We start from the raw sequence: 26,493 nt of genomic DNA on the forward strand, positions 1-26,493 counted from the left end.
TTAACTTTATCCAATATTAAACACAAGCAAAAATATAGCATTTAAGACCGATTCTTTGACTGAGAGATCTCGCCGGCGAAGTCAAGCTAGGATGCTTTGACGGAGAGATCTCGCCGGATGGGTGAAGGCGGAACTGGTGGAGTCTTGACAGATACATTTTTGTTGTTTGGAGTGAAAATTAGATTTTGGTGAAATCTGAGGACCCATCTATGATCTAACACACTACTTAGAAAACAACATTTTAATTTTTAATAGGCCCCTCCCTGTACAACTTCTTAACGGCCCAAAATTCATGAGCCCAGTACAGCGTATCTGGGCCCACCCCAACAGCGTTTAGAAATCGGAAAATAGAAAATTAAATTAAAAACTGTCCGCGTAAAAAAAAAAGGAAAATATAAAAATAACGCCGTCTGTGGGAATCGAACCCACGACCACATGGTTAAAAGCCATGCGCTCTACCAGCTGAGCTAAGACGGCTATTTGACATTTAATTAGTTGATAGAGTTACTTATCTCTTATAAATTGACTATTTGTTTATTAATCATTTCCTTTATTCTTTTCCTCTCTACCTCACACAAATTCATTCCGTATTCCAGTGGGAGAAACAACCCTAGGAAAAAAGATCAGAAAACCATCAAATCAATAATCAGCCAATCATACCTCCATTGACCCGACCCAAGATGCTGAGATTAGCTGGGAGGAGGCTGTCGTCTCTCTCGTGGCAGTCTGGCCACGCTTCGTCGGCCGCATTCGCCTCCAGAAACCCATTCGCCGCCGTTGATCCATCCTCAGATGGACGCACCGTATCCATCTCTTCATCCGCTCACTCATTCTCCTTCATCCCCGATCAAATCCGAGGTTCGATTCTTTCTTTTATTTCTTTATTTTTTGTTTCTTATTTTTAATTCTTCTAAGCTTTTAGGGTGCTGGTGGTGGGTTGGGTTCATATCTACTGCTTTTGTTTATGTTTCCATTTGATCGCACGATTTTGGGCCTATCCCTGTTTTAATGATCTGGATTGCTCATGAAACTAAAAGTTTAAATTTATGGAAAAAAAATGATTTTTATTTTTTGAATTTTAATGTGGTCCTCACTTGCAAATGATGTGTGTTTTCATCTCGAATCTGATATTACCTTCAATCGATTCTCTTTTATTTTATGTTTTGATTGAATTGTTCTCAACCTTATGGATTTGTTATATGACATTCAACTCAAAATTGGGAACGAGTTCTAACTGTTGTTCTCTCTTTCTTGATGCATTTTGGAACGTTTGTGCCATTTGTTTTCGTTGGCATTATTCATTTTCTAAAGCTTCTTGATGGAAATAGCGGATGCGATCCGTTTTTGGTACAATCAGTTGTATAACGGTTGTTAGTACTACTGCCTTTCTTATTATAATCATTCCTTAGGGAAATGTGGATGATTATATCGTAGATGGTAGAAGAATAAGACTGTATTACAAGCTCGAGTCTCTTAATATGTGAGGAGTGCTCGTATGTAATTGCTTGACATGTGGATGAAATGTTTATTTCACAGAAATCTCATAACATCAATAAACTGAATAAACTGATATATATATATATATATATATATATATATATATATATATATATATATATATATATATATATATATATATATATATATATATATATATATTAAGGGTTTTATAACTTACATATGAACATCTCCTTTTCAATTCATTGCTTGTGAAATTCTGCAACTTCCCTTGACATACATAACCAGCCTTCTAGAGAGCTAGGTTGAACATGATATTTGATAAGTGCTCGACGTTTATGTTTTTACCACATTGTCTTGTGAGAATCCTCTTTTTTTTTCCAAATTGTTAATTAGCAACTATTCACGATCCTTCACATATCAACGAATCTGATCTGCACATTTATCTTCTCCACACGCTTAGCTGGTGTCCTGCAGTAGATACAAGAAATGACCGATAAGCTCTGTTTAGCGGTTCAATTCAACTAAACAATGTAGGCAGCTAAGCTAATACAGGTTCAATAGTACATCATCTGTTGGCGAACTTTTTGTAGGGTTTTCCTCCGAAGCTCTGGCTCAAGCACAGGGAATCGACCTGATTCCAGGTATCCCGGCCACAGTTACAGCAATCAAGAATCCCACTTCAAAGATCACATACGACGAGCACAACCACGAGCGGTACCCTCCAGGCGACCCGAGCAAACGTGCATTTGCCTACTTCGTTCTGACAGGTGGCAGATTTGTCTACGCATCATTGGCCCGTCTCCTAGTACTCAAGTTTGTTCTGAGCATGTCTGCCAGTAAAGACGTTCTTGCCCTCGCCTCCCTCGAGGTGGATCTTTCCAGCATCGAACCTGGGACAACTGTGACCGTGAAGTGGCGTGGGAAGCCGGTTTTCATCAGGCGTAGAACCGAAGATGACATCAAATTGGCCAATAGCGTCGATGTTGCTTCTCTTCGCGACCCTCAAGAAGATGCTGTGAGGGTTAAAAATCCAGAGTGGCTTGTGGTTGTTGGGGTTTGCACGCACCTGGGGTGTATTCCTTTGCCGAATGCCGGTGATTTTGGTGGTTGGTTTTGCCCGTGCCATGGGTCCCACTACGACATTTCCGGAAGGATCCGTAAAGGGCCTGCTCCGTTTAACCTGGAGGTTCCCACTTACACCTTCTTGGAGGAGAACAAGTTGATGATTGGTTGAGTAAGTTTAATTTGTTAGGGATTTTCTTTTTTTCATACGTCATCAAATCATGAGGAAGCCAGAAGAACTCTTTCGAGTTTTCAAGATTTTTCGTTGATTTTTTGTAATTTGTAATTCTTTTTGTGCTTTGAGGCCTTTTCCTTTTGATGCTTCATTAAACTTGGAAGAGCCCAGCAGTAATTCTGAAGGGGGCTCTTTATTATTCTTGAATAATGCCTGGCTACTTGTTCTTTCTTTTCCCTTTTAAAGGCTGGTTTTCATGTTTTGAGCTTTAGAAATAAAATTTAGTGTTGACGCATTTCGTTCGTAATGTGAGTGCTAAACTATGCAACCATGGTTTTATTTTCATGCCATTGAAACAGTTTAAAAATGGAAAATCGACATGACGATGTACAATTATCGATAATGCGTACAAAATCGAGAAGAAATTTTGTATGTTGTTGAAAATCCATCAGCAGTCCTCAATAGGAACTAACTCAAGTGTTCCTCCAAAGATATTTGCAAGTTGGCTCTCATCGATATCTTGAAGCAGTGTTTGCTGCAGTTTATCGTTCTCCACAAAATTAATCTGAACATTAATAACCATGAAAAATATAATTAGTGTAATAAGTAATGAAGGTTTGCCTGCGTAACACGAGAAAAAAAAAGGGCAAAAGACGGACCTTTTTCTTGGTCTTTTTGTCGATAAACGGATAAAGCATCTTCCACACAGTCATGAAAATGTAAGGCACATTGACGACGAACATCTTGCCTAGCCTCTCTGGATAGCAATCCTGTTGCCAAATCAACGTATCAGACTACCATAATATACGCATTTGTTTTATAAAAAAATATAGAAAAAGAAGTTTTACTTGCAATATCGATAGAGCTGCTAGAGATCCGTGCATGTCGTTGTTCGCGAAACCCCATCCATCAAGGTCCGCGATGAAAGTGAACTTCTCTTGTCCACTCGGCATTCTGAAGAATTGATATTAAATAAATAATCAAATAATCGCAAAGAATGAAGCTCAATGTGCAAAGGGAAGTAATTAATTACCTTGCGCAAACTTTGCCAAGAACGTAAGTAACAAAACCTGTTGGAAAACGATGAAACAAGAAGACAACATAAGAGGAAGAAGATTAAGAGGAAGGGCGTAAAAGTAAATAAATGTATATACATACGCTTAAACTCTGGCACGGGTGTGGGCTTACGCCGTGCTGCGAGCACAACTAGGATCGGGGATCCGGTTTTATCGTATCCTTGCATAAACAACTTATTCTGGGAAAGATCGTTACGTATTTCAGATGGCGATATAAAACCATTTGGAACAAATTCTATTCTCCATTTTAGATACTTTATCAACATATCTGTCGCCTTTTCGACGTCTAAATCGCGCGCTCGTAAGAATCTACGCATCATCAAATCATCCACATCCTGCAATTCATTCCCAAATATACCATTTTATTTCATTAACTTATAGATAAAAATTAGACATACGAAATTTGAATCGAGAAACAATGCTCAATCTAATGTACGTTCCGTTAATAACGAAACATCATCGACAAAAAAAATAAAATAAAAAGCAGAGGAATGATGTTGACTATTTGGAGTTGACCTTGGCGGATGGATCTTGTTTTTCGATAAGAGACTTCATAATTATGAGTTTACTTTGCTCAAGCTCTTGTCTATTCTCTGAGTTAAGTTCCCCTTCTTTTACATCTTCAGGCTCCGACGAGAAAGATGTTAAGTACTGGAATTTCTGGCTCAGATATGAAGTCATCGTCTCTCTCTCTCTCTCTCTCTCTCTCTCTCTCTCTCTCTACTAGCAATGAAGAGAGAGAGAGAGAGAAATATATATTGTGTATATATATAATTGTACCGGTTTTTGGTGGGACTCCCTGTTTTATTCCTTCATTTGGACTTCCATTTTCCATTCTGCCTCAAAACTCCATCGTTGAATACTTATTTCGTTTAAAAAAATAAAATTCAATCATGACTATCAAGAAGGGTAGTTTAGTCATTATATGAATTTTCAAATTCATTTAGACATCATACATGCATGTGCACCAATATAATCAAGAAGACACTTCAATTATTAATTCTGCAATTGACCTATAGGGATATCAATTATTTATTAGGGTTAGCATATACATACATACATACATACATACATACATACATACATACATACATACATATTTATTTATATGAATATAACAAGAAATTCATGATGAGAATGTAGCTAGATAATCGATTCAAAATTGACTAACTCATTTATTATTAACAAACCCTAGATGATCTACATAATAAGTTGTTCAAGTTTAGCTTCGAGCAACCTTTGCTTGTTAACCCTAGAAATGAAATCTTCAACCCTTTTGTCCAGCTCCTCTTTAGGTATTACACTTTCTCTCTCCTCCATTATTTTTTTCTCCATTTTCGCAATCTCGCTTTCACCCCATACTTCACTCTTGCTCACTCTCATTCCACCACTATTACTTTTCTTCTCTTTCTGATAATATTGCCTGCTTCTGCTAACCCTAATTTCTCTTTTCTTAATTATATTACCATGCTTTTTCTCTTCACACAACTTCACGCTCTGCATGCTGGCGTGTACTTCTTCCTCTGGATCCTCCTTGATTATAACAGCCTCGTCGTCCGAGCTGTTTAGCTTAAGACGGCTTCGATTTCTTCTAATGTACTCATCGTATACATCCGAAGCGGGAGACGAGTAACGCGACGACAGCTTCGATTCTCCTATGAGGATGAAGATGATGAGATTCGCTACAACGAACAAGGATTTGGGATTGATGAAATCGGAAAAATCGGTGGTTTCGAGATAGAATAAAATCAGGTGCTTCATTGATGATGGGAACCAATTGAAGGGGTAGGAAAAGAATAAGCACGTGATTAAAGATGTGAGCGAGTAGAGAATCAAATTGTAGAGAAATTGAGCCCTCTTGTTATTTTTCTTCATTGCTTCAATCTTTTCTGCCTTCATTGAATAACCCTCCATTCAAATATAAGTATCGTTGTTTTTTTCTTTTTCTTTTTTTTGTGTGTGTGTGTGTGTGAAGGAAAGTGTAATTGATTTTGGAAATGTACTTCTTAATGGCTTCACAAAAAATCAAGATAGTGGAATGGGAGTTTATATATACATTCATAAAGTTTATGTGTGTGTGTGCATGTGTGATATTTATTTTTGGTGGGATTCTACACAGGCTTCTTTATATTAGCTTTATTAAAAAGTTGATACCAAAGCCTAAACTTTTGTGAAAAGCACACATTTGAGAAAGCTATTGGGGGATGTATAGTATAAATTAAAAAAAAAAATTAGGTCTTTTGATTTGACCCCTCCTATTTGTTTTAGTTATATTAGGCATGTGGTTTTACAACTTTTGTTCCATGATTTCTTTGCCAAGAAGGAAGTGTTGAGATGTAGTATATGATTATTAATGGAGAGTGGGAATTATATTGTAACTGTAGAGAATAGTAGTAAGTGGAACCGGCGGTAGGGAAAAAAATAGTATTTTTATTATGGAGTGCGTTTCCTTGTGAGTTTCGCTCTGTCTGTCTTTTGAGTTTCGCCCCCAGATTATTCAAGTTAAGTAGGCGCACACGTGTGTTCAATCGATTGAACTGAATTTTTCTTTGAATAAAATAATAATTTGTTAAAGATGGAATTTAAACTATATTCTTGAAACCACATATTTCTAATGTAAAGTTATTGTGATGACATATCAAAATCTTGAAATCTTTGTACATGTGAAAGTTCTAGTTGGATTTTGTTCATTCGTTTCACTTTTTTTTTCTTTTCTTTATATATACAAGAAAAAAATGCATTGTCCCGTAAGGGATGTTCTAGTAGTAGCAGAAAGTGAGTTTCAGTCAATTAATTCAAGTTTGAATTCTCTTTTCAACGGTCGTTTGATCGAGTTCGTCACACATGATTACATCTAGTATGATTTACGTCTCTCACGTGATTTTTATATGATTATATAAGAGTGTATGTTTACAAAAACAAAAATATATGCAAATGTTATAAATATATTGATTTATAATTTCACATTTTGATTAATATATTTTGGTAAAAAGTGGCTTACGGTGAGAAAGACCCATTGGAGAGCTTTTTGGTGCTAAAAAGTATAAAACACCAAAGACTCGTATGAAATTGAAGATGAAGTTTCGAGGAAGGACCCAAACGCAATATTTAAGAATAGGTTATCACCTTTTTTTTATTTAAAAAAATAACACAAGTATAAATACTTAATGAAAATATAGAACTCAAAAAACTAGTATGCCAGGAAATTAGATAATATAATGTTAGGACGTGCCACATGAGCTTATCATTGTTGTTTCCATCTCAATTTTAAATTAATAATGCAATATTAATTATATCAAATGCTGATTGATGGGCCTGATAATAAATATTTAAAACCCATAAAATTAGCTGACTAGAGCCCGCATATAACAACACGTTTGAAACCCATTTAAGGTAAAAATAAGATTCCCCCGATTTTTTAACATTTGGGCCCGTTTTCAGTCAAACGGTAATTAATTACAATTATTACAGCGGCAAATTCCCATTATCACCGATATCCACACCATTTTGCGCGTGTAATTAATTACGTGGATACGCATTCACATCACCTGAATTCGGATGGTCAAAGGTTCATGTAATTTTCTATCTACTCGGATCTTGGACTCGGATCGTGGACTCGGACCTGCACACGTCACCCTGACACCAGCAGAATTTCAACAAATCTTCTCGGATAAAGACAAATGAGTATTAAGGAAAGTTTGACTGTTTGGGATTTATCCAACGTTGGATAATCCAGTTCCAATTAATTACCTAAATTGTGTTCACCACCACAAATCTTATCCATATTTTAATCCAATCATGTGAAAATTATTATAAATTCACATAATCCGTTTAATAAAAACAAGTAACTTAACATTACTGATTCTTGTAGGTATTAGTAAAATACATAATCCACTAGTACTTATTACTACTACCGTACACCATTATATATTGTTTATTATTATAAATCAATTTATATATATAAAGAATCTCGTAATCTCTCTCTATATATTCTTCTTCCCCTCTTCCATTCCTCTCTCAGTAAATTAAATTCTGTTTGTTCTTTTCATAGTTTCACTTTCTGTAAGAAATAAAAAAAAAAAAATGGCGGGTGGTGGTGGTTTCGGCCCAGGCCCCGGAACTGGGAAACAGTACCCCGGAAATCTGACGGCGTACGTCATGGTGACGTGTGTCATTGCGGCCATGGGTGGTTTGATTTTCGGCTACGACATCGGAATTTCTGGTAATATTATTATTATTATTATTTTTTTGTTTTGTTTTTGGGGAATTTATTTGATTTATTTATATCGGACATGCAGGTGGGGTGACGTCGATGGATTCGTTCCTGGAGAAATTCTTTCCGGCGGTGTACAAGAAGGAGAAAGCGGATGACTCGACGAACCAGTATTGTAAATTCGACAGTGTTACGCTGACTCTGTTTACATCGTCTTTGTATTTGGCGGCGCTTTTGTCGTCGATTGTGGCTTCGACGGTGACCAGAAAACTTGGGAGGAAACTGTCGATGCTGTTCGGCGGCGTTCTTTTCTGCGCCGGAGCTTTGATTAATGGTTTTGCTCTGAATGTTTTGATGCTTATTGTCGGCCGTATTCTCCTCGGTTTTGGTATTGGGTTCGCCAATCAGGTACTTGCTCAATCATTACTACTATGCATGAAAATTGAAATACAAATATTTATTTATTTTAATTATTTTCTCTGTTTTTTCTTTATTTATTAAAATTAACTAAGTGCCCCTTTTTCCAATTTTCTTGGAGAAATATTGACTTATGTGATTTAAATGATTTTTTTATTGGATTTTTTCTTTTGATAAAAATAATTATTTTTATTTGATTTAAATGATGAATAATATTTGAAGTAAATGTTTTGTTTTTTGAGGCTGATTATAGAAGATATCCATTATTGTAAAATCATGATTTAAATGATTTTACTCTCATCAATTTTAGTCCTGGGAATCAAAATCTTTTTTTTTTTTGGTACTGAATCAAATTCATTTATGATTAATTTTAATTTTTTTAATTACCAAAGTCGAGAAATTAAATTGAACATGAAAAAAAACTAATAAAAATAATATCCACGTGTACAGTCAGTGCCACTGTACCTGTCGGAAATGGCACCATACAAATACAGAGGAGCACTGAACATCGGATTCCAGCTCTCCGTAACATCCGGAATCCTCGCGGCCAATCTCCTAAACTACGGATTCGCCAAAATCAGCGGCGGATGGGGCTGGCGGCTGAGCCTCGGCGGCGCAATGGTCCCCGCCCTAATCATCTCCGTCGGCTCCCTACTCCTCCCCGAAACCCCAAACTCCCTAATCGAGCGCGGCAGACAAGACGAAGCCCGATCCAAACTCAAGCGAATCCGAGGCTTATCCAATGTCGACGAAGAGTTCTACGATTTGGTCGCCGCCTGCGAGGCCTCCATGAAAATCGAGCACCCGTGGCGGAACCTCCTCCGCCGGAAGTACCGCCCCCACCTCACCATGGCGATCGCGATCCCCTTCTTCCAGCAGTTCACCGGGATCAATGTCATCATGTTCTACGCGCCTGTACTTTTTAAGACGATAGGGTTTGGCGGTGAGGCATCGTTGATCTCTGCCGTCGTCACCGGCGGGGTCAATGTTTTGGCCACCGTTGTTTCTATTTATGGTGTTGATAAGTGGGGTAGAAGGTTCCTTTTTCTTGTTGGGGGTATCCAAATGCTCATATGCCAGGTATATTTTCTATATTTATTATTATATTTAAAATTCTGAAACTGATATAATTAGGGGTGGAAATTGAAACAAAAATTCCGATTTCCGTCGATCTGAAATTTTCTGATTTTTAAGCCATTTTTTATCCCGAATTTCAATTCCAATTTTTTTAACGATCAAAATTGGAGTATATGTGAAATTTCAATTTCCGATCCAATTTAAGTTTTTGAAGATAATTCCAAAACTGTCGACTTTTTTATACCAAAATTACAATTATAATATTAATATTATTATGCATTGCATATGTTAGGTGACTAAAACGTTTGAATTTTTGAATTAAATCGATTCTGATAAAAAAATCAATTTTGGAAATAGTTTTTTCATTATAATTTCTGAACTTGTCCTTTTTTTTTTCCAGGTTGTGGTTGCAATATGCATTGGACTGAAATTCGGCGTGGACGGAAACCCGGGGGCGTTGCCGGAGTGGTACGCGGTGGTGGTGGTTTTGTTTATATGTATATACGTGGCCGGATTTGCGTGTTCGTGGGGACCGCTGGGGTGGTTGGTGCCGAGCGAGATTTTTCCGTTGGAAATTCGATCGGCCGCGCAGAGTTTGAACGTTTCGGTGAACATGATTTTCACGTTTATAGTTGCGCAGGTTTTCTTGACAATGTTGTGCCGTTTGAAGTTCGGGCTGTTCTTGTTCTTCGCGTTCTTTGTGGTGGTGATGACTTTTTTTATATATTTTTTCTTGCCGGAGACGAAGAACATTCCGATTGAGGAGATGGTGGTTGTGTGGCAGAAGCACTGGTTCTGGTCGAGGTTCGTCGCTGAGGATGATCGGAATAATGGGTCGGTTGAGATGGATAATAATGGAGGAGATAAGAGCCGGAAAGTATGATTTATTAGTATGATGGTAAAAGTAAAAAAGGCTGGATAATTAGTATAATGTTTCGTTAATTATAAGTAAATTGTTGATGATTCTATTGAGAGATTTTCTTTATTTTAAATTTTTTTTTTTTTTTTTTTTAATTGTTATGCAAATGGAAACTAAAAATTCTACATTTTTTGTTTAAATGCCTCGTGTTCATTGTGTTGATTTAAACATCACTTAAAATTCTCTTCTTAAAAAAAAAGAAATAATAAAATAAAATCACATCACATTAAATTCTAAAAATCAAAACTTAGTCTAATGGGGCGGTGAGCAAAATTGAAAGTGACCAGAAAATGGACATGTGAGAATTAATTAAGATTTGATGGAAATTGATCAAACCCTAGGGAATTTCTTACGTCAATGATTTATCTTTGTTTGTGGTCGGTGTAAGATATTAATCCAATTGATCGATTTGCAGATTGAAATATTTTTCAACTTTTGCTTTTCGTGGTAAAATTGATGGATTTTCAATTGCAATTACTATCAGTTGGCGTGGGACAACCGTTTCATGTGAATTAAAGGCAACCCACTAACTAAGACAAGGGTGGTCCAGTACTCAGACATCTATCAGGAATTTTGTCGAACAGTTATTGTGCATTCCACCTTGCACACCTGATTTCAAGCATTTTTTTTAAGGCCTTATTACATAAAATTGTCAGGCCCATATCTGCAGTTTCACAATAATCCTAGCACAATTGCACATGCTAATGTTTTCAGTTAGCCAACTCCAATACATACATGATTATATGTACCTCGTATATTATATATACACAATGTGCTACCAAAGAGTTTGAGTATTCTTGACCCACAGGAAATAGCCTTGGTGGTGTTCAATTCATCTGAAATATATTTATGTTCGCAGAGAAAACGAGTAACGAAAACAGAACAATGGAAAAGTAGTACATAATAAAACAGATATTAGCTTCTCTCTCTTTTTTTAAGCAACAAAATCACATATCTACACATGTGTATGGCGATAAAGCCAAACACATGATAGTACCTTAAGTTACAGATTGAACCGGCAACTGTTTACAGTTTTGCAACTTCGATTTGAAGATAGTCCGTCCTCTCACACACAATGCAATTTTTTCGGAAGAAACTCTCCACTCATACAGAATCTACCCCCTCCACCTGTTGTCGAGCTAGGTATCTTTCTCTTCTTTCTTTCTGCGTATACGAAATTGGGAGGAAGTGGATAAATTAATTTTTAATAAAAGAAGAAAAAAAAAACCGGCAGTGATGAACATTTTCAAATATATCATTTCAAAGTTAGATAGCTAGCTCACCCATTCGTCTATGACAAGTCCTTCTCCAACAAACTTTGGGCCTGTGTCTTCTGAAGGTTTCTTGCGAGCCTCAAGTTCAGCCTCAGCTTCAGCTAACTGGCGTTTTAGCTTCTCCAGAGCCTTTATACACATATATGCGTAAAGCATGTATGTATCAGCATTTTCAAATGAAAATTATTTATTTATGAATGAACGCAAGATGACAGAAACTGTACACTTACAGGACTAGGACGTTCAACATCCAGAAAGACTACCCGAAGTATCTGCTCGACAGCCACTTGATCCTTTTGCTCGTCAAACTGAGTCACAAAAAAACAAATATTGAAATTGAGTTCGTAAATTTCAATCCACACCACAAGAATTCTGGAGCCCATATAATATGTGTGGTTTTTACTGCTACTAGAATAGTTCAAAAGAATGGAACTACTGAATCTGATTATACTATGTTTGTAGCCAGTTTACAACTGAGCTTTTTCATCGAAAGCAATATTTTGTACATGACAGAGGAATGTGACAAACCAGTTCGGGTATGTAATCCATTGGTCCCTTCACTTTTAGGCTCATAATTTTGAACTTCACCCTGCTTTTCTGATCCATTGGCTTTTCATTGTTCTCCGGAGGCTCTACAAATTTAAATACTAATGGAAACATCCAAGACAAGAAAGAGTTATTATAATGGCTGAAATTTTGCCAACACAAAAAATAAAAGGTGCAAAAATATTAAAGCAAATAATTACCAGTTGCAATTATACTCTCGCCGGGAGTAAGAATGGCCCCCGGAGGACGCATAAAACAGCTCTTTGGTGCAGTTGTTTGGAACTAGAGCATAAAAAATACGCACCATTCAGAAGAAACAATAATAGTTGAAACCATAAATAGATCACTAGTTCTCTATCAGCTATAACGTAAAAATGAGCGGCAAGAGTAGAAAAACAATAAATGAAAAATTGATAAATGCTCGGCATACCTTGAATGCTACATGAGACTTGCTTGTATTTTTAATTTTGATAGCACTTCGGACTTGCTTGCCAGGCTCATCTGCAAGTAGTTAAACAAGAAAAAAGTAAGCTACTGCATGCATATAGAAGAAATCTGGATTCAGCCTATCAATTCTGTTATATAATGTGCATCATATGGAAAGCTACTTCTCATGACTATAAAGCAGTATCTGACCTAGTTTATTCACAACTATATAGCAACGATCGATCTCCTCACTGGAACATGAAAATTGTTGCACGAAAATATTTGTAGTTAACGAAAGAGATTACCCCCGATTTAGCTCCTTCTATTTAAAGACAATATACCGAAAACAAGAACACGAGATCTGTTATGCAGTATACCTTCCTATGCCACTAAACACTAACACCTATATCCAACTCCTAACTCAAGCAGGTTCGCATATTTTTCGACACTCATCTTTCGATCCAATTCAACCAACTATTAACACCATCGGAAGCAAGGAAAATATAGGAGAAGCAGCACTTTAAGCCAGAATTACTATAATTTTTTGGATTTTCTAGAGCATCTGTTTGTACCAAATATATATCACATCATAAGAAATAGAGAACTTAAAAAGGAAATAAAAACGAAAAAGGAAAAAGGAAAAGAAAATAAGATCTCAATTTCAAAATCATCCGTCAACAAAAAGTACTAATAACAAGATCAAGTTTAACTAATTTGGATAAAAGAGGAGCACAATAGAAGTTAAAAACACGCAATCAAAAGTCAACAGGAAGTCAAGTTAGAGGAATAAACCGTCCGTACATGGAAAATAAAGCTTATTAGAGGGATCAAGCTTCAAACGGCGGCGCGTGGGGAGCAGAGATCTGGCGACCGAAGAAACGGAGCTCCCAGTGTTGCCTTGAGCACCCGATCCGTCGGCCTGAGAATGAATATTATTGTTCCCATGGCCGTAATTCTCCTGATAATGGGCGAAATTTGATGAAGAAGAAGACGTCGCCGGCTGCGAATTCACGAACGGCAGCTTAAATAGCCCCCACACTTTGCCTTCCAATTTCTCCTCGGCGATTGCCATTGATTACTGTCCGTCGCCGGACCTCCAAAACGACGTCGCTCGGTGAGGAGTTTTTCAGTTTGGGGTTTTTTTTTCTGCTTTTGGAGAGAAGTGACTTTTGAAAAAGTTCCTTACTGGTGCTTTGTGCGCTGTACGCAAGGACTTGGAAAAAAAAATTTAACGGCCGATTTCCTTTTTCTTTCTTATAGCTGCGGGTCGTGGTGCCGGGTTTGAATTTTGAGATATGGTTTCAACCCAAATTAAAATAAAAACGTCATGTACTTATAATATTCACAAAATTTTGAAATAAAATAATGAATGAAGAATTGAATGTATAAAACATTGCACCGAATTTTCGTTTCGAATTTTAAATCCGAGGCGGCGCTAAACCGCATTGACTTTCTTCACATGATTCTTCAATTTCAGTTTTAGACTTTTCGGAGTACTATAGAATTTCAAAAGTCACAGCATAAATATGGAAAAGTTTAATGCAATGGTAGTATACAAATCTCGATAAATTAACTCTCATAATCTCATTTAAATAGTAAAAAAATTTGAACAAACTACACTTAAATCTCTATAAATTAATACAGTCGGAAGACAAATTCTATTAATTTAGCAAATTATTAAATTATCGAGTTAATAATTTAATACGTTCTCACCGAATCGGGACCGAGATAAACTATTATTTAAGTGAAGTTATTAATTTATCAAATATTAACTTGTAAAAGTTCTACCATGCCACAATTTATTTTGAATCTATAGGTGAACCAACCGTATTTAACTTATTAAATGTTTAAATTAATAAATTAAAAATTAAATTGTGTTATATTTGCAATCTTAAAATTCTAATCACAGTACACTATTTTTTATTACAACACAGAATTGAACATTTATTTTTCATGCATACAAATGTCAAGTCTCAAGTGTATCCTCATACTAAACACACTACACATCATCTAATTTGTTCAATCTGAGTATATATACACCTCAATTCATCAACAAAACAGAATAAATATAAACACATCATCTGTACTCAGCAAATTTATTCTTGTTGCAAAGCGTACATACATCCACATACTTCCCCATACAAAACAAAAGGAGCTCAAATATACACTAACCCAGAAAAAAAGAGGGAACAATATTTAACAGGAAACAAAAACTTTATATATTATGTATATATTTACATATGATATAAAGGAAATGTCAATTAGGACCCCAACAGCTCAAGTACATGACTGTACGGAGGGACTCTTCAGCCTGTTTCAATTTATCAGCCTTCAATCCGGTGGACTCGATTGCAGCAGATAATTTCCTCGCCTGCCTAGAAGAAGAACTGTATGCGTATGAGTCCTTTAGCGTTTTGATGTTGGTATCACGTTTTGAAGCCGGGTCTTTTATCCCCTGCATCACCCTCATCCCCGCCTGGTACGCCACCCTACTCATGTGCGTACGTACAATCTTTACAGCACAAAGTATACCACTCTCTGCTCAATTTTTCTTTTTTTCCGTTCAATTTGAAAGTACTGTTTATACGTACAGCTTTTTATACATTAGAAAGTTTGACAGGGGGGATGGATCTTGGAGATAGATATACATGCATGATAGGCGAAGAGAACCGGCTAACTGCTACAACCGGCTGCCGAACGTGAGATAATTTGGGGGAGGAAACCGCATCATGCGATAGGGTGAACGGCCACGTGGCCGTTTCAATTTCACGAGATATTTATGGTCGTTATAATTGAAATGGGGATTACTATCTATCTGCAGAGGTGTATTAATTACGATATATATGGTCCGATTGGGAATATATACATATGCCATATATATATGTGGGCTAATTAATGACGTTGAACTTATCCTGCCAAGTGTGATCATGTTTATCATATATATATATATATATATATATATACCAGAAACAAATATCCAGAGACTTCTATATATATGCTAGTAACTTATAGAAGCTCCCTCTTTTGATATTTATTATTACTCAATTTTTATTGTTGATATTTATTATCCGAACACAATCGTTCATGATTATACAAATATTTGCCTTTAGATTATTTTGTTAATCAAATTAAGATTAATATTGATTCCTAGGCCCAAAAAGTTAAGAAGCGGGCCTTGCCTTCAATCAAATGAAGCCCATAATGGCCGACGGCCCAATTTTGAAAGCCCAAACAATCCAAAAAAAAATCTGCGTGCACAAACAATCGTACTTCTCCGATTCAACATCCAAACCATCTGATCCCCAAAACCAACCGTTTGGTTCCCGCCATGGATGCCGTAATCCACTCAGCTGCCTTTCGATTCCCTGTACCTCATCCCCACCGCAGAATCCGTACATCTCTCCGACAATGTGTGTTACGAATCAGGTCTTCCGCCATTCTCACACACTCCCGAACCTTTTCTCATCAATTCTAGGGTTTTGCTCGCTCGTTACTTCTTTTTGTCAATTTTGCAGGTCAAGTACAAGCCTTCCTTTTCCTGAGAAGAAAGCCAAGTATTACGAGCATCTGCAAGCCGCTGTTGATGTTGTTGATCGAGCTTGCCGCCTCTGTGTTGATGTAACTTTTTTCTTCTCTTGCTTTTTCCAATTCATTTTCGTCCTCTGTATTTCTGTTGAGATTTATTGTTTCCGAAGATAGGTGCAAAGATCACTGCTTTCGAGTGATGGAAACATCGTTGAGAAATTGGATCAGACACCTGTCACCGTCGCAGATTTTGGAGTTCAAGCTCTTGTTAGTCTGGGTAAAATTAGATGAACATTTCTCATTAGCGTTTCCGTTTATTGATTATTTACGATTTTAATGTTCTCCGATTTCATGGTCACTGGTCAGAGATGGGCAAACTATTTCCTTCGATTCCGTTGGTAGCAGAGGAGGACTCGGCTTTCGTGCGTGAAAATAATCTCGTGGATGCTGTTTTTGAAGTGGTTACTGACAAATCATCCATCAATGATAAAGAACTAAGTCGAGATGACGTTTTAATGGCAATTGATCGAGGGGGAAAAGATGCGTTTCTATTTGGCGCCGAGCCAGCTACTTATTGGGTGAGCTTCATCAAAATTCAGTTTGAATTGTCTTTGAAGAGTCTATGTTTCTCACTAAGGGTCCGGATTTAAATCAAGGTTTTGCTAGATTTGCTGTCTACAGTATGTTGCTAAAGTGATCGAGAGTATTTAACTTCAATCTTTTTTGTTTTAGAAAATTCGTGGATGTATGTATTAAGGGTGGATATTGTGTTGTTATTTGGACATTGGTTCACAGTATATTACTGAACACTCCCCGGGAATGGTCTTAAAAATGTTATTTGCGTTTCGTGTTTTAGGCTTGTTTTCCTGAAACTTGGTTACTCATATCGTGGATTATATACAGATATTGGATCCAATTGATGGGACCCGAGGATTTGTTAAAGGACGTGGAGCTCTTTATGTGGTATGTTTTCTATACAAATTTATTTATTCTGTATAAACAAATGGATTGGATTGTTACCAGAAGATGACACTAAATGAACTGATAATAGGTTTCCTCGAGACATATTTGATGGGTATAAGTATTTTATTATGTTCGGGTATCTGTTGGCTTTGTCTTCTTATAGTATTGCAGTCGAGGTTTACGTGTTTAGGTCAAAATGGAACTTTTGTTATTTTAAGCATTATTGAATTTTCAGGTAGGTTTGGCGCTAGTAGTTGAAGGAGAGATTGTTTTGGGTGTTATGGGATGCCCGAACTGGCAATATGGGGATTCTGATATAGTTGTGGACGAGATCCAGGGAGGGGAAAATAATATGTCGAGATCAGGGATTATCATGATATCTCATGTCGGTTGTGGAACATGGAGAACAAGATTGCGGGATCCAGAAAGTAGTAATACTAAAACAGCTCGTGATTGGACCAGGTGCCTAGTTGATGGTTTTCATCAAGTTCATGAAGCACGTTTCTGCATCTCAGACAGTCAAACATGGGAGTCTTTGCCTCTGTCCACAAAATTTAGTGCAACCACCGACTCGAACCGTGTTGGGGAGAAACAGATCCTTCTTCTTCCTACTTGCTGTGGAAGGTTCATTTTAAGTCATGATACATTTACCTTCCGTTTCCTTACTGTATGCATATACCTTGAACTTCTAAACCTAACTTGAAATTCTCGGGGTATTGACATCCGGAAGTGAGTTGCATTATCCTACAATGTTACAATAACTGGATGAATGCGAATCTTCCTATCTATTTTCATCATCTTCGATTTTAATTGCCGTCCAAGACTCTAATGCTGTTTTTTGCTTCTGAAATCTTTGTCACTTGGTTTGCTAGCCAACTTGCCTACTTTTAAATCCTATAAATGAATTCAGAACATTATCGAACATCAATCGCCTCTTATTCGGGATATATATCGCATCAATCTGAAAGCCATACGTGAAACCCCATTTCCAATATTATATTTCCCAATCTCTTATGTTTGCGTTCTTTACAGTCTGTGCAAATATCTCATGGTGGCATCGGGAAGGGCAAGTGTTTTCATTCTTCGTGACAGGACTGAAAGGATTATCAAGGTGTGTTTTTAGTTATTTCTGGTTTTGGCCAAATTGCTGAAGCACAATTGAGTCCGCTAATTTATCGGACTAAAATATACTCAAAAATATAGGTATGGGATCATGCTGTTGGAGTCATATGTATTCACGAAGCTGGTGGAAAGGTACGTCTCCTACCGTTTTTCAACTATTATCTTTTTCATCCATCATATGCAAGGCAGGGGGGGGTACTTAGAATGTGTAATAAGATAGAAATTTCATGAACAGGTGAGTGACTGGGAAGGCAGTCAGCTTAACTTTGCTGTGGATGAAATCGAGCGAAGGGTCTTGTTTCCTTGTGGTGGTATTCTGGTTACAAATGATAGCTTACACGACCGGATCTTGGAGATAATTTCGTCCAGCTAGCTGATGATTCTTTTCTGTTATCTGTTATTTATTTATTTATTTTAAATTTTTGGTCACAATATTTAGGACCTGTTCCATTTGATGATCGATCTCTAAAAATGTGTATTATTTCAAGAATTTGTTGCTATTCTTTGGTGTCAATGACTATTGGCATCCACACTTCAAATATTCTTAAACTTACTTTGCGAGATGAAGTGAGAAAGGACAACAATAAGTCCATAATACATCGCAAGAGATTAGAGACGAACGTCTATTAATTTATTAATATTAATGTTAGCTGCTTACGTTAATTCCATATTATTTTTTTCATGGGAAGGATCTCGAATTTCTATTTATAGCCAGGTGTCGACGTCCCTTCTTATTTTATACAAAAATGTCTGATCTCATCAAATAATTAAAATATTCACCCAATCAATTTTCACTGCATTGCATGGCTGCAAACACTTCAAGTACGTTTTCTTTCCTCTTTATTTTTTAATAAATAATATAATGAAGATGAAATCATACACCAACCAGTATATAAAATTAAAATATGCATGAAATTGCTGAGAATGGTAAACCTGGGGCACCAGCCACAAATTCTACTGAATCTTGCAACCAAGTGTTGTATTTTATTAGATGTGTGTGTGTGTGTATGTGTGTATATATATATATATATATATATATATATATATATATATATATATATCAAATTCGAAGGTTTGTTGGAGGAAACGAACAACTCATAGCAGAAACAAATAACATTTTTATCAGATCGATAATTAACTGATTTTTATTTTTATTTTAGCGAGCTGCTTATTTTTGGTAACCAACCTAACACTAAAAATGGAGTACTACAAGATCGATGTATCGTGTCAGCGTTTTTAAAGTTAAATTAATAGTATTAACATTGAGGTAATTATATAACTCTGTTATGATTATTAAATAAGCTTGACAACAAAGCAGGGAACAACATAATTAAACTGAGATTATATAAGGTTCTACAGATGTAACTATCCAAGTCATTATAGGAATTATTAATGAACAATTAATGTTTGAATAGACGATAAAGATAAAGATGTATGCATATTTTGAGCAAGAGTGAGAAGGGCACACAAGCAAGCTGCCCTGCGTAAGTACTGTAATTATATATGTTTAGGTTAAAATCTTATCAAATCTTGACATACGTTATAAAAATCATGTTGACGTGAAAGGAGACATTTTTTACATACGTCGTGTATTTTTATTTAATTAATTAAGATATGTTACTAAAATATTGTAATTCACTAGCTAGAGGCACAGTAACATACAGACGCGTGTCGTATTCTAGCTGATATATAGGAAATTAAATTAGATTAATTATATATACAGTTTGTCCCAAGATCAGATAGGAGTGGCTCTCAGTCTAATTATACATATGATATTTTTTATTTTATTTATTTAAATTTAAGTTGGGACCACTAGATCAAGCCACGTATATGGTTCTGCCAGCTGGTTTGTATATAATTAATTAATTAGGGTATTGTGATAGTTAATCATTGATAATCAACTTGAAATTATATACGTAAGGCCCCTATTTTGGATGGTAGCTTATATTGGAGTTTAAAGTCAATGAAGTTTGAAGCCATCAACTATATATTTGATAATTTGAATATGTTTGATAATTAATCAATTTATTTTTCCTAATGAATGAATATATATATATATATATATATATATATATATATATATATATATATATATATATATATATATATATATATATATATATATATATATATATATATATATTACTAATGGCCAGAAACAGTCCATTCATCAGCTTATAATCGAGAGTCATTTTCCTTGTTACTATTTATATATTTGACCATATTATTGTCATTTTTTTGCTGATATTAATAATGATGTTTTCGTTGTCCAAATTAAATTAATTGTACTTTGAGAAATTAACTCTACTTTATTTTGTTAATCACCCATCTAAGTATGTGTCGTTTTTTTAGAACAAAAACTAAGCTAATATTTGTGACTACTAGATGAATCTATGTTATAAAATTACGAGACCTTATAAAACTAATTTTTTGGTCAACTGTGATGAAGCTCAATTATTTACACACACAATAAATGCGTCCATATTTCGGCAAACACAAAACTCAATCACTGTAGCCCACGAAATTTATGCCAATCGGCGCCATTTATTATTCAACATAAAATAATATCAAACAAAATTTCCAACCACAAAAAAAGAGGACCACCTGGCTACACTATACATGGCTTGATGAAGCCGGCTCGAATTAGAAGCCATGCAGCGCAGGAAATCACCTCGAATTAGGGTGTACGTGGCTGCTCTTGTATTGGAGACAGCTAATATGAATCCAGAAAGCGAGGAGGAGTTAAGACTGCCGGAAAATGATATTTTTTTATGTGTGGCCCAGAAATAATAATAATTAATCACGAAGTAATCAATTTTTGTTATTTATTTTTTTACCATGAGATAATTGACTTTGCTGAAATCACGATTTCTCAGAAAAAAAAAAAGAGGGACACGTCGACTATGTGTTAACAGGGACGGCACCGAACCCTTTGACTTGAATTTGTTAACTTTATGTTAATTTATTTCTATCCGACTATATAAATATGGCCAACCCCTATTACTACTTTCCATATATATTACGGACCTACAAAATCATCTCTCTACTTTGATTAAAAAAAAATTATTCTGAAATTTAATTTGAGTAATCAATTAATTAAATAAGAAAGTGCAGCCATGGGAAGAGCTCCTTGCTGTGAAAAAAATGGAGGACTCAAGAAAGGGCCGTGGACCCCAGAAGAAGATCAAAAGCTTCTTGATTATATACACAAAAATGGCTATGGAAATTGGAGAACTCTTCCTAAAAATGCTGGTTAGTTTTTTAATTAAATTAATCATATTTCGGTTGAATTTTTTTTGTCTAATTTTGTTTTTAAATAAATATTTTAGGGCTACAAAGATGTGGCAAGAGTTGCCGTCTCCGGTGGACGAATTATCTCCGGCCAGATATCAAGAGAGGAAGATTCTCATTTGAAGAAGAAGAAACTATTATTCAACTCCACAGCATCCTTGGCAACAAGTATGTGCATGTTTAATTAATTAACTATATTCATTTTAATATTACCCTAGATATTTTTATTTAATTATTCGGACACTAATTAATAAACAAAAATAAAATTAGGTGGTCTGCAATTGCTGCTCGTCTTCCTGGAAGAACCGACAATGAAATCAAGAACTACTGGAACACACACATCAGAAAAAGGCTTATGCGTATGGGAATCGACCCGGTGACTCACGCCCCTCGACTCGACCTTCTCGATCTTTCCAGAATCTTAAACTCGTCTCTCTACGCTAACTCGGCGCAATCATCGTCCCAAGTGAATTTTTCAAGGTTATTAGGGTTGCAGCCTCTGATTAATATTAACCCCGAGTTAATCCGATTTGCCACGTCACTTTTGTCCTCCCAGAGAAGAGACCAACAAGATTTTCTTCATCAAACCAATCTAATCGAAAACCCTGTTCAAGATTCATTAACAATTCCCACTAGTTCGTGTTTTGAAGCTCATGATAACCTCATGCAATACGGCCCGCAAACTGATCTTGACGGGTTCGGGTCGATGATTGATCTTTCTACTACTTTGACGGAAGGTAATAACTATGATCATGGGCTAGTGACGAACTATGGTTATAATTACGGGTCGGATCAATATCATCGTCAATGCGCGGTGATGGATCCGGTTCCAGCAGCATTGGAGAAGTCAACGTTTGATCAGTCAAACAACAGCGCCAACAATTTCAGCTTTCAATCGGTTATGTCGTCGAATATGTCGACGCCGTCAACTAGCTCAACCCCGTTGCATTCGAATTCGGCTTATAATAATATTAACGGCAGCGGAACGGAAGACGAGAGGGAAAGTTACTGCAGTGACATTTTGAAGTTTGAAATTCCAGATATTTTCGATGTTAATGATTTTATCTAATTAATTTCATCTTCTCATTTTCTTTTTATTTATTTTTTTGAATGTTATTTTTTTTTTATGTACTTTGTAAATAAAAATTTCAATTCAAATAAGTTTTTACAAGTTTTCTGGTGCGTTCTTAATTAATCTTTATCACTCCAATAATATTAATTAGCTACCAATTAAGCAAAAAAATACCATGATTCTAGAAAAAACAAAATGTGCATCTGATTAGATAATATTGAAAGGCCTTTTTTTAATTAGTCGTAATCACAAATTAATATATATTAATTAAACATACACACGTACGTAATGAAACCCACACATAAAATTCGTATACTTTAATTGTACTCGAGAAAATAATAATGTAGGAATAATATAATTAAATCTGGGGATTAAAGAAAAGAAAAATATTTGCATGGATTATGGTGGATACGTACAGAGTCACAATATCAATAGTTTATTAATTAATTTATTAATTAAGATATCTCGCAGTATAATATTTGTTGCTGTTAACTTGCTTAAACGGGAAAAAAAATTGATACCGGGAAATAATCATCAACCAAATGAATTAATTAAATAAAATAATCAACTGTGTTGAAAGAGGAAGTTTAAGAAATTGAAATAGAAGGGGAGTGGTTTCATCGATTCCGACAGAGGAATAGCGGCGGCGTTAGCGCGGAGCCGACAGTGGCCGGTAGGAGACACGTGTATATATGCCACGTCAATAAACTATTTGCATCGGTAATGCTTCGTAGAGGGTTTGACTAACGGAGGAACACGTGTCCCGATGCTGAAGGTGTTAATTGGCAGTAGGGCCCACAAGGAAAAGGTTTTAAAATAGCTTTTATTGAAAAATATGGCGTGGCTCTTGTGCAATTTCTTGTCCTTTATGTCCTCCCATGCAATTAATGACCCGTGCGTCAAACATTAGGTGACGCCAGCACCAGGACACGTGGTTTCAATATAATTTTGATGGGGCCCACCTGTTGATCCAGTTTCCGAGCACGTCATTCACACGTCAGCATTACGTCAGAATAATAATGTTAACAATTTATTTATTCCACTCTTCTCTCTCTCGTCGAGGTAATTAAAAAAGTGGAAAGATAAATCGCTGTAGTTGGTAAAAAAAATAAAAAGACATAAATTATTGAGAACAATGAATTGGTATAAGATGTAAAAAGAGTAAATAGTAATACAGACAAACTTCGTGGTATGATTGTTCAAATAATATAAAAAATAAATATATATAATTATATATCGTGTCAAAGATTAACAGGGGCAATAATTGTACGGGCGATGTATGAAATTCAAAGAGGAAAAAGTCTGTGTTCATATTTGTGTGTTATTTCATTTTCACCTTACTTAATTAGTTTCTAAATTATCTCTCGCTTTCTTCCCCGACCGCCCAAAGAAAAAGCCCTTGAATTTTTTCGAATAAGTAGACTATATATTATATATATACTTAAAAGTGGATTTTTTTTTGATAAGAATACTTAAAAGTGGATTTATGTCTTTTATTTCCAAATTATTGATTTTCCATTTTTTCATACTGCGTGTCAACTTTCCACAGACTCTCTAATTTTTCTTTAAATTATAATATTCATATTATTTTTCTTCATTAATTAGTCTTTATGTTTACCTTTAGCTTCACACTTCATCACTCTAAGAAACTTACGCTCAAAACAGGGAATAATCTTCAACTCAAGAAATCAGCAAACGTGGCCCACCACTCTAAACTTTTTTTTAATATATGTTTTAAAAGTTGCATGATAATTGACTTTCAGTACTTTATTTCAATTATAGCTAGCAATTAAAATACTAATTTGAGAATGATTGCATTTTGATTAATCAATTTTCGTTTCATGCATGGACAAGTTATCTCCAGTTAAGGTAGTATCTAGGACTAGTCCTAGGTTTTAGTTACAAGCATTGAAAAAGATAAAATCATATATTAATAAAGTAGATCATAAAAATTATAAAGTACTATTAATTATTGACAGTGTATTATTACAGGCTTAATGTGAATACGCTCTAGTTAAATATGTCAATTGATGGTGAAAGTTTTCGAGAATTGTTCAAATTCATTGTATAATTTGTATTAGTCCACATAAACATCGTTGTCATCAGGAAAAATTGACGTGTTAGAAATATGTTACACAATCTCCCACACACATGTTGAAATTAAAATTTGTAATTGTTGTTACTTCTTTAGGAATTTTTTTTTCTTCAACATTATATCATTGTAATTATTTTCATTGAATTTGGACATGTTATAATATTTCTGATATTTTAAAAAAAATTATTAATTTGGGAATCAAAATAAAATAAAATTTAGTTACGTATAAGTTCAAAATTGAAAATTCAAATAACTACTACTATAATTTAAACATCAATATTTGAATTATTCCAGCCCATTAACAAATCACACAATAAGCAGGGCCCGAGAAGCAAACTAGTATAAGAATTGTGGCCCGATTAATTGGCCCACGTAAAGTAATAAAGAAAAGCTATTTATTTTCATAACAACGGGCTTTATTTACATGCCAGCGCAGAGGCTATAAACATCATATGCGGGTGACACTTGTCCGCCACGCTGGCACCGCAATAGGATCCATCATCACACAATTTGACTACGTGTCTTCTCTTTTCATATCAATCTGATTATATGAAATTAATATATATAAATCGGAAATAACCTTCTCTTTAATTAATTAAGTTGTTAGGATTAATTAGCATGGATCAGATGCCTAGGGCGGCGTTGGACCCACTGGTTGTGGGAAAAGTGATCGGAGATGTGCTGGACATGTTTGTTCCGGCGGCGGAGCTGGCCGTGCATTACGGCGGCGGGGAAGAGATAGCCAATGGGAGTGAGGTGAAGCCATCCTCGGCGACTCAAAGGCCTAAAGTCCAGATTAATTAGGGCGCCATTTCTCCTAATTATTACACTCTTGTAAGTTAATTATAATTAGGTTATAACTAATTAAATTAATTATTGTTTTTTAATTTGGATATATATACATGCATATGCGTAGGTAATGGTTGATCCAGATGCTCCTAGCCCAGGTGAACCCACCCTCAGAGAGTGGCTCCATTGGTAAATTAAAAACATATTTAAATCATAATATTTTTCGCATTTGTGTATATTCTATAATAATTAATTACTAAACTTATTTTATGTTGGACATAATATAATTTCGTGGTTAATCAAGTACTAATTAATAATTATACTGATCATTATTTCGTTGATGCAGGATGGTAATAGACATTCCTGAGGGATCCGATGCAACCGATGGTAACGAAACAATTTAATTTTTGTTAATGATGAAAAATATGTATTATTTTATTAATTTTTGGTTGGTAATTAATTGGATAAATTAAATAAATAATTTTATGAACAATATGCAGGAAAGGAGATAATGGAATATATGGGGCCGAAACCCCCAGCCGGCGTTCACCGCTACGTGTTTGCAGTTTTCCGGCAGCATGGACTGATGGAAACAGTGAAAAGGAAGCCGGTGGAGCGGCAACTGTTCAACACGCGCCAATTCGCCAGTGAGAATGATCTTGGCCTCCCCGCCGCTGCTCTGTATTTCAAATCTCACAAATAATATATATAGTTGCCAGCTGGCGGTGAATTAACAATAAATATTAGCAAAAGGGTTTATTATCTGTTTAATTAAGATTGTATTACTGGTAATGCATATGTGTAGATTTATGATGTGCTGCTGTATCTTTTTTCTTGTTATAGTGTTGTCGTGCTGGCTCTTTTATATAATTAGCGTGAGGGTGTATTGTGTTGAACTGAATATACTGAATACGGCATCGTTTTGGTTATTTCACATACAAGTATCTTTATCAGATATTTTCAGAAAACGGGCTATTAAGCCCAATTGAG

At 35.5% G+C, this 26,493-nt stretch overlaps 7 protein-coding genes and 1 non-coding gene across 8 annotated transcripts; 5 read left to right on the plus strand and 3 right to left on the minus strand.

The window, feature by feature from the left end:
• Positions 1-404: 404 nt before the first annotated feature.
• On the minus strand, positions 405-477 carry TRNAK-UUU (transfer RNA lysine (anticodon UUU)). The gene has a single exon. It is a non-coding gene; the product is annotated as a tRNA-Lys (tRNA).
• A 55-nt stretch (positions 478-532) lies between these two features.
• On the plus strand, positions 533-2,993 carry LOC105968979 (cytochrome b-c1 complex subunit Rieske-4, mitochondrial). The gene is made up of 2 exons (XM_012993694.2): positions 533-858; positions 2,052-2,993. Exons 1-2 carry the CDS (start codon positions 681-683, stop codon positions 2,693-2,695), a joined length of 822 nt encoding a protein of 273 aa, XP_012849148.1. The 5' UTR covers positions 533-680; the 3' UTR covers positions 2,696-2,993.
• Positions 2,994-3,007: 14 nt separating this feature from the next.
• LOC105968365 (uncharacterized) lies at positions 3,008-5,791 on the minus strand. The gene is made up of 6 exons (XM_088812278.1): positions 4,291-5,791; positions 3,857-4,109; positions 3,732-3,768; positions 3,547-3,652; positions 3,358-3,468; positions 3,008-3,263 (listed from the first exon to the last, which is right to left on the minus strand). Exons 1-6 carry the CDS (start codon positions 4,453-4,455, stop codon positions 3,147-3,149), a joined length of 789 nt encoding a protein of 262 aa, XP_088668404.1. The 5' UTR covers positions 4,456-5,791; the 3' UTR covers positions 3,008-3,146.
• Positions 5,792-7,616: 1,825 nt separating this feature from the next.
• Positions 7,617-10,540, plus strand: LOC105968465 (sugar carrier protein C). The gene is made up of 4 exons (XM_012993099.2): positions 7,617-7,996; positions 8,073-8,395; positions 8,855-9,484; positions 9,882-10,540. The coding sequence occupies exons 1-4, from the start codon at positions 7,858-7,860 to the stop codon at positions 10,362-10,364; spliced, it is 1,575 nt and encodes a 524-aa protein (XP_012848553.1). The 5' UTR covers positions 7,617-7,857; the 3' UTR covers positions 10,365-10,540.
• Positions 10,541-11,186: 646 nt separating this feature from the next.
• Positions 11,187-14,107, minus strand: LOC105969079 (vesicle-associated protein 4-2). The gene is made up of 7 exons (XM_012993810.2): positions 13,448-14,107; positions 12,651-12,721; positions 12,421-12,502; positions 12,203-12,321; positions 11,905-11,982; positions 11,684-11,803; positions 11,187-11,564 (listed from the first exon to the last, which is right to left on the minus strand). The coding sequence occupies exons 1-7, from the start codon at positions 13,716-13,718 to the stop codon at positions 11,505-11,507; spliced, it is 801 nt and encodes a 266-aa protein (XP_012849264.1). The 5' UTR covers positions 13,719-14,107; the 3' UTR covers positions 11,187-11,504.
• A 1,795-nt stretch (positions 14,108-15,902) lies between these two features.
• On the plus strand, positions 15,903-18,817 carry LOC105969112 (Inositol monophosphatase family protein). Its single transcript, XM_012993851.2, has 9 exons — positions 15,903-16,072; positions 16,162-16,264; positions 16,346-16,448; positions 16,538-16,749; positions 17,075-17,134; positions 17,370-17,758; positions 18,167-18,245; positions 18,338-18,388; positions 18,492-18,817. The coding sequence occupies exons 1-9, from the start codon at positions 15,975-15,977 to the stop codon at positions 18,627-18,629; spliced, it is 1,233 nt and encodes a 410-aa protein (XP_012849305.2). The 5' UTR covers positions 15,903-15,974; the 3' UTR covers positions 18,630-18,817.
• A 2,456-nt stretch (positions 18,818-21,273) lies between these two features.
• LOC105968512 (transcription factor MYB102) lies at positions 21,274-22,718 on the plus strand. The gene is made up of 3 exons (XM_012993145.2): positions 21,274-21,508; positions 21,586-21,715; positions 21,818-22,718. Exons 1-3 carry the CDS (start codon positions 21,373-21,375, stop codon positions 22,614-22,616), a joined length of 1,065 nt encoding a protein of 354 aa, XP_012848599.1. The 5' UTR covers positions 21,274-21,372; the 3' UTR covers positions 22,617-22,718.
• Positions 22,719-25,308: 2,590 nt separating this feature from the next.
• Positions 25,309-26,353, plus strand: LOC105968363 (protein MOTHER of FT and TFL1). Its single transcript, XM_012992991.2, is given in 4 exon segments — positions 25,309-25,548; positions 25,631-25,692; positions 25,850-25,890; positions 26,004-26,353. Coding segments are annotated over 4 exon segments (522 nt in total). The 5' UTR covers positions 25,309-25,332; the 3' UTR covers positions 26,207-26,353.
• The last annotated feature ends 140 nt before the right edge of the window (positions 26,354-26,493 follow it).

Source organism: Erythranthe guttata, chromosome 13 (genome assembly GCF_056151865.1).
Source record: "Erythranthe guttata isolate IM_541 chromosome 13, IM_541, whole genome shotgun sequence".
NCBI lineage: Eukaryota > Viridiplantae > Streptophyta > Magnoliopsida > Lamiales > Phrymaceae > Erythranthe > Erythranthe guttata.

Bases quoted from the DNA above. Each gene is read 5' to 3' on its own strand.
- LOC105969112 (XM_012993851.2), top strand. From the start codon at position 15,975: ATGGATGCCGTAATCCACTCAGCTGCCTTTCGATTCCCTGTACCTCAT. The intron at 17,135-17,369 runs GTATGTTTTCTA...TTGAATTTTCAG, and splicing joins GACGTGGAGCTCTTTATGTG to GTAGGTTTGGCGCTAGTAGT. The intron at 18,389-18,491 runs GTACGTCTCCTA...TTTCATGAACAG, and splicing joins TTCACGAAGCTGGTGGAAAG to GTGAGTGACTGGGAAGGCAG.
- LOC105969079 (XM_012993810.2), bottom strand. From the start codon at position 13,718: ATGGCAATCGCCGAGGAGAAATTGGAAGGCAAAGTGTGGGGGCTATTT. The intron at 12,722-13,447 runs GTACGGACGGTT...AACTACTTGCAG, and splicing joins TAATAAGCTTTATTTTCCAT to ATGAGCCTGGCAAGCAAGTC. The intron at 12,503-12,650 runs GTATGCCGAGCA...TTTATGCTCTAG, and splicing joins AGTCTCATGTAGCATTCAAG to TTCCAAACAACTGCACCAAA.
- LOC105968465 (XM_012993099.2), top strand. From the start codon at position 7,858: ATGGCGGGTGGTGGTGGTTTCGGCCCAGGCCCCGGAACTGGGAAACAG. The intron at 7,997-8,072 runs GTAATATTATTA...TCGGACATGCAG, and splicing joins CTACGACATCGGAATTTCTG to GTGGGGTGACGTCGATGGAT. The intron at 9,485-9,881 runs GTATATTTTCTA...TTTTTTTTCCAG, and splicing joins TCCAAATGCTCATATGCCAG to GTTGTGGTTGCAATATGCAT.
- LOC105968979 (XM_012993694.2), top strand. From the start codon at position 681: ATGCTGAGATTAGCTGGGAGGAGGCTGTCGTCTCTCTCGTGGCAGTCT. The intron at 859-2,051 runs GTTCGATTCTTT...AACTTTTTGTAG, and splicing joins CATCCCCGATCAAATCCGAG to GGTTTTCCTCCGAAGCTCTG.
- LOC105968365 (XM_088812278.1), bottom strand. From the start codon at position 4,455: ATGACTTCATATCTGAGCCAGAAATTCCAGTACTTAACATCTTTCTCG. The intron at 3,769-3,856 runs GTATGTATATAC...GTTTTCCAACAG, and splicing joins ACCCGTGCCAGAGTTTAAGC to GTTTTGTTACTTACGTTCTT. The intron at 3,653-3,731 runs GTAATTAATTAC...TCAATTCTTCAG, and splicing joins CTTGGCAAAGTTTGCGCAAG to AATGCCGAGTGGACAAGAGA.
- LOC105968512 (XM_012993145.2), top strand. From the start codon at position 21,373: ATGGGAAGAGCTCCTTGCTGTGAAAAAAATGGAGGACTCAAGAAAGGG. The intron at 21,509-21,585 runs GTTAGTTTTTTA...TAAATATTTTAG, and splicing joins AACTCTTCCTAAAAATGCTG to GGCTACAAAGATGTGGCAAG. The intron at 21,716-21,817 runs GTATGTGCATGT...AAATAAAATTAG, and splicing joins CACAGCATCCTTGGCAACAA to GTGGTCTGCAATTGCTGCTC.